The following is a 2,757-nucleotide window of genomic DNA, read 5'->3' as shown; positions in this document are numbered from 1 at the left end:
AAAAATCAGAAGAGATAAATTTATAGAGACAAAAAATATATTAGTGGTCTTCAGGGCTCATGAGGATGGCCTGAAGAAGGTGATAGCTAAAGGGAGCAGGGAAAATATTCTAAACTTGACTTCTGTAATGTTTGTACATAGTGAATATACTGAAATTCATGGAAATGTACTATATAAATGGGTGAAAGTATTATATATGAAATGTTTCTCAGTAAAACTGTTCTAAAACAAAATAAATATAAAGGGGAATAAAAGAAAGAGCACCTCTAGAACTGGATTATAAAGATCTTTACTCCAATCTGAATGTGTGTTTGATGGTTAGTTACTTCCATTAACAAAGGAAAGAGTATGCTTGTCATCTCACAAGCAGCAGCTCAGTTGAGCATAGAAGCCACCTTTCTGGGACAACCTCACAGCTAGGCTACTTCATTTGATTCTGAGGATAGGCTTTTGCTTCATGTTCAGACTTATAAAAGAGGTTCAGAGGTATGGTTTGCCTTCCTCTGTTTCAAGTCTCTCCAAGCTAGGAGCACTGGTGGCTCAGAGACCCCGCCCCTTTAACACCCTCTGATGCTCTCTGAGAACAATTGTTGCCTTGGTTACATTATTACATAGGGAGCAGTCATCACTGAAATTGCCTCAGCAGGCCTTGCACTGCCTCAAAAGGGACAAGATTCATGGGTTGAGGGTGGGGATAGGGGACAGCCTGCTAGCTCTGCTTCAGTGACAACCTGAGAGCTTTGGAATCCTGTGGCTGATAAACTTCCAAAGGTACATGTTATCTCACAAAAGTGGCCGTGTTCTTTCTTTACTTTGGTGAAGGTCAGAAGAGCATCCTGCAGACATGTTTAACCCATACTCATTAGATACTCCAGCCGTAATTTTTGACAATGGATCAAGACTCTGTAAAGTAGGTATGTCTGGAGAGATTGGGCCCCGTCATGTCATCAGTTCTGTGGTGGGGCATCCTAAATTCAACATGGCTTTACCAGAAGCCAATCAGAAAAATTATGTTGTGGGAGAAAACGCCCTGCTCAAGTATGAGGCCTTGCAGTTGCACTACCCCATTGAGCGTGGACTGGTAACAAAATGGGATGACATGGAGAAACTCTGGAAGTATCTTTTTGAGTGGGAACTGGGAGTAAAACCCTGTCAACAACCTGTGCTCATGACTGAGCCCTCCTTGAACCCAAGAGAGACTCGCGAGAAGACAACAGAAGTGATGTTTGAGACCTTCAATGTGCCTGCCTTTTACCTGTCCAACCACGCGGTCGTAGCACTCTATGCCTCTGCCGCTGTCACGGGCCTAGTGGTGGACAGTGGGGATGGGATCACTTGCACTGTCCCCATCTTTGAGGGTTACTCCCTGCCTCATGCTGTCACCAAGCTCTATGTGGCAGGCAGGGACATCACAGAGCACCTCACCCGACTCCTCCTGGCTAGTGGGTATAATTACCCTTGCATACTCAACAAGGCCTTAGTGGATGACATAAAAGAGACGCTGTGCTATGTTGCCTTGGAACCAGAGAAAGAACTCTGTAAGAAGCCAGAGGAGATCATGAAAGAATACAAGCTACCAGATGGGAATGTCATCCACCTTGGGGACCAGCTGTACCAGGTACCTGAGATTCTTTTTGCGCCTGACCACCTAGGTGTCCACAACCCAGGACTATCAAAAATGGTCTCCAGCAGCATTATGAAGTGTGACACCGATATCCAGAAGAATCTTTTTGCAGAAATTGTTCTGTCTGGGGGCACCACTCTCTTCCCTGGGCTTGAGGAAAGACTTATGAAGGAACTGGAACAGCTGGCCTTCAGAGGCACTCCCATCAAGATCACTGCTTCTCCTGATAGATGTTTCTCTGCATGGATTGGTGCTTCCATCATGACCTCTCTGAGCAGTTTCAAGCAAATGTGGATCACTTCTGCAGACTTCATGGAGTTTGGGGCATGTGTTATCCAGAGAAAATGCTTTTAAAGGATTCAGAGCACAGGGGACAGCTTAAATTGTCAGATCACAGGAGCACTGGTGGAAGGTGACATCTTCCTTTAGAACTTCAGCATGTATTCAATAAAAGTGATATGGCATTTTGGGTTTTGGTTCATTTTTGATAGCATAAGAGTAACTTTTGATCTAGGTACTGATTCTTTTTAAGTGATTCTAGTCCACCCTTCCTGTCTCAGGGACCTATTCAGTTGTTTCGTCCTGATAAAGCCTTGGGTTATGTGTTACAACTGGGTCCACTTGCAGGATCTATAGTGAAAGCAGGTGAGCCTCAATGCCTAGTAGCTTTATTCAGTATGATCCCTAGAATCTTCATTTTAATCAAGTGTCTTAGATATTTCTGATAGATCCAGTGCTAAGTAAAGACAGAATTACAAGAGAACATGTAGGGAAGGAGGGGAATTAAGTAGAAGGAATGCTACTCAGCTCTTAGGGCTCAAATGACCCTTTCAGTCAACTGGTTCATAATTAGCACAATACAAGTCTCTACTGTTAGGCAGGCTTCCTTGGTGGCTCAGACAGTAAAGAATATGCCTTTAATGCAGGAGACCTGGGTTCAGTCCCTGGGTTGGGAAGATCCCCTGGAGAAGGGAATGGCTACCCACTTCAGTATTCTTGCCTGGAGACTTCCATAGGCAGAGGAACCTAGTGGGCTACAGTCCATGAGGTCACAAAGAGTCAGAGATGACTGAGTAACTAACCCTTTCACTACTTTTCACTGTTAGGTAGCTAAATAAAATAGAGCTGTTGTC

The 2,757-nt window shown here is 44.3% G+C and overlaps 1 protein-coding gene across 1 annotated transcript; it reads left to right on the top strand.

The window, feature by feature from the left end:
• The first annotated feature begins 844 nt into the window (after nt 1-844).
• Nucleotides 845-1,978, top strand: LOC129639821 (actin-related protein T1-like). The gene has a single exon (XM_055565076.1). It carries the CDS (start codon nt 845-847, stop codon nt 1,976-1,978), a length of 1,134 nt encoding a protein of 377 aa, XP_055421051.1.
• Nucleotides 1,979-2,757: the final 779 nt, after the last annotated feature.

The sequence above is a fragment of the Bubalus kerabau genome, chromosome X (assembly GCF_029407905.1).
Source record: "Bubalus kerabau isolate K-KA32 ecotype Philippines breed swamp buffalo chromosome X, PCC_UOA_SB_1v2, whole genome shotgun sequence".
NCBI classification, from domain to species: domain Eukaryota; kingdom Metazoa; phylum Chordata; class Mammalia; order Artiodactyla; family Bovidae; genus Bubalus; species Bubalus kerabau.
Note: the sequence above shows the minus strand (reverse complement) of the source record. Positions and strands in the feature narration are given on the sequence as shown.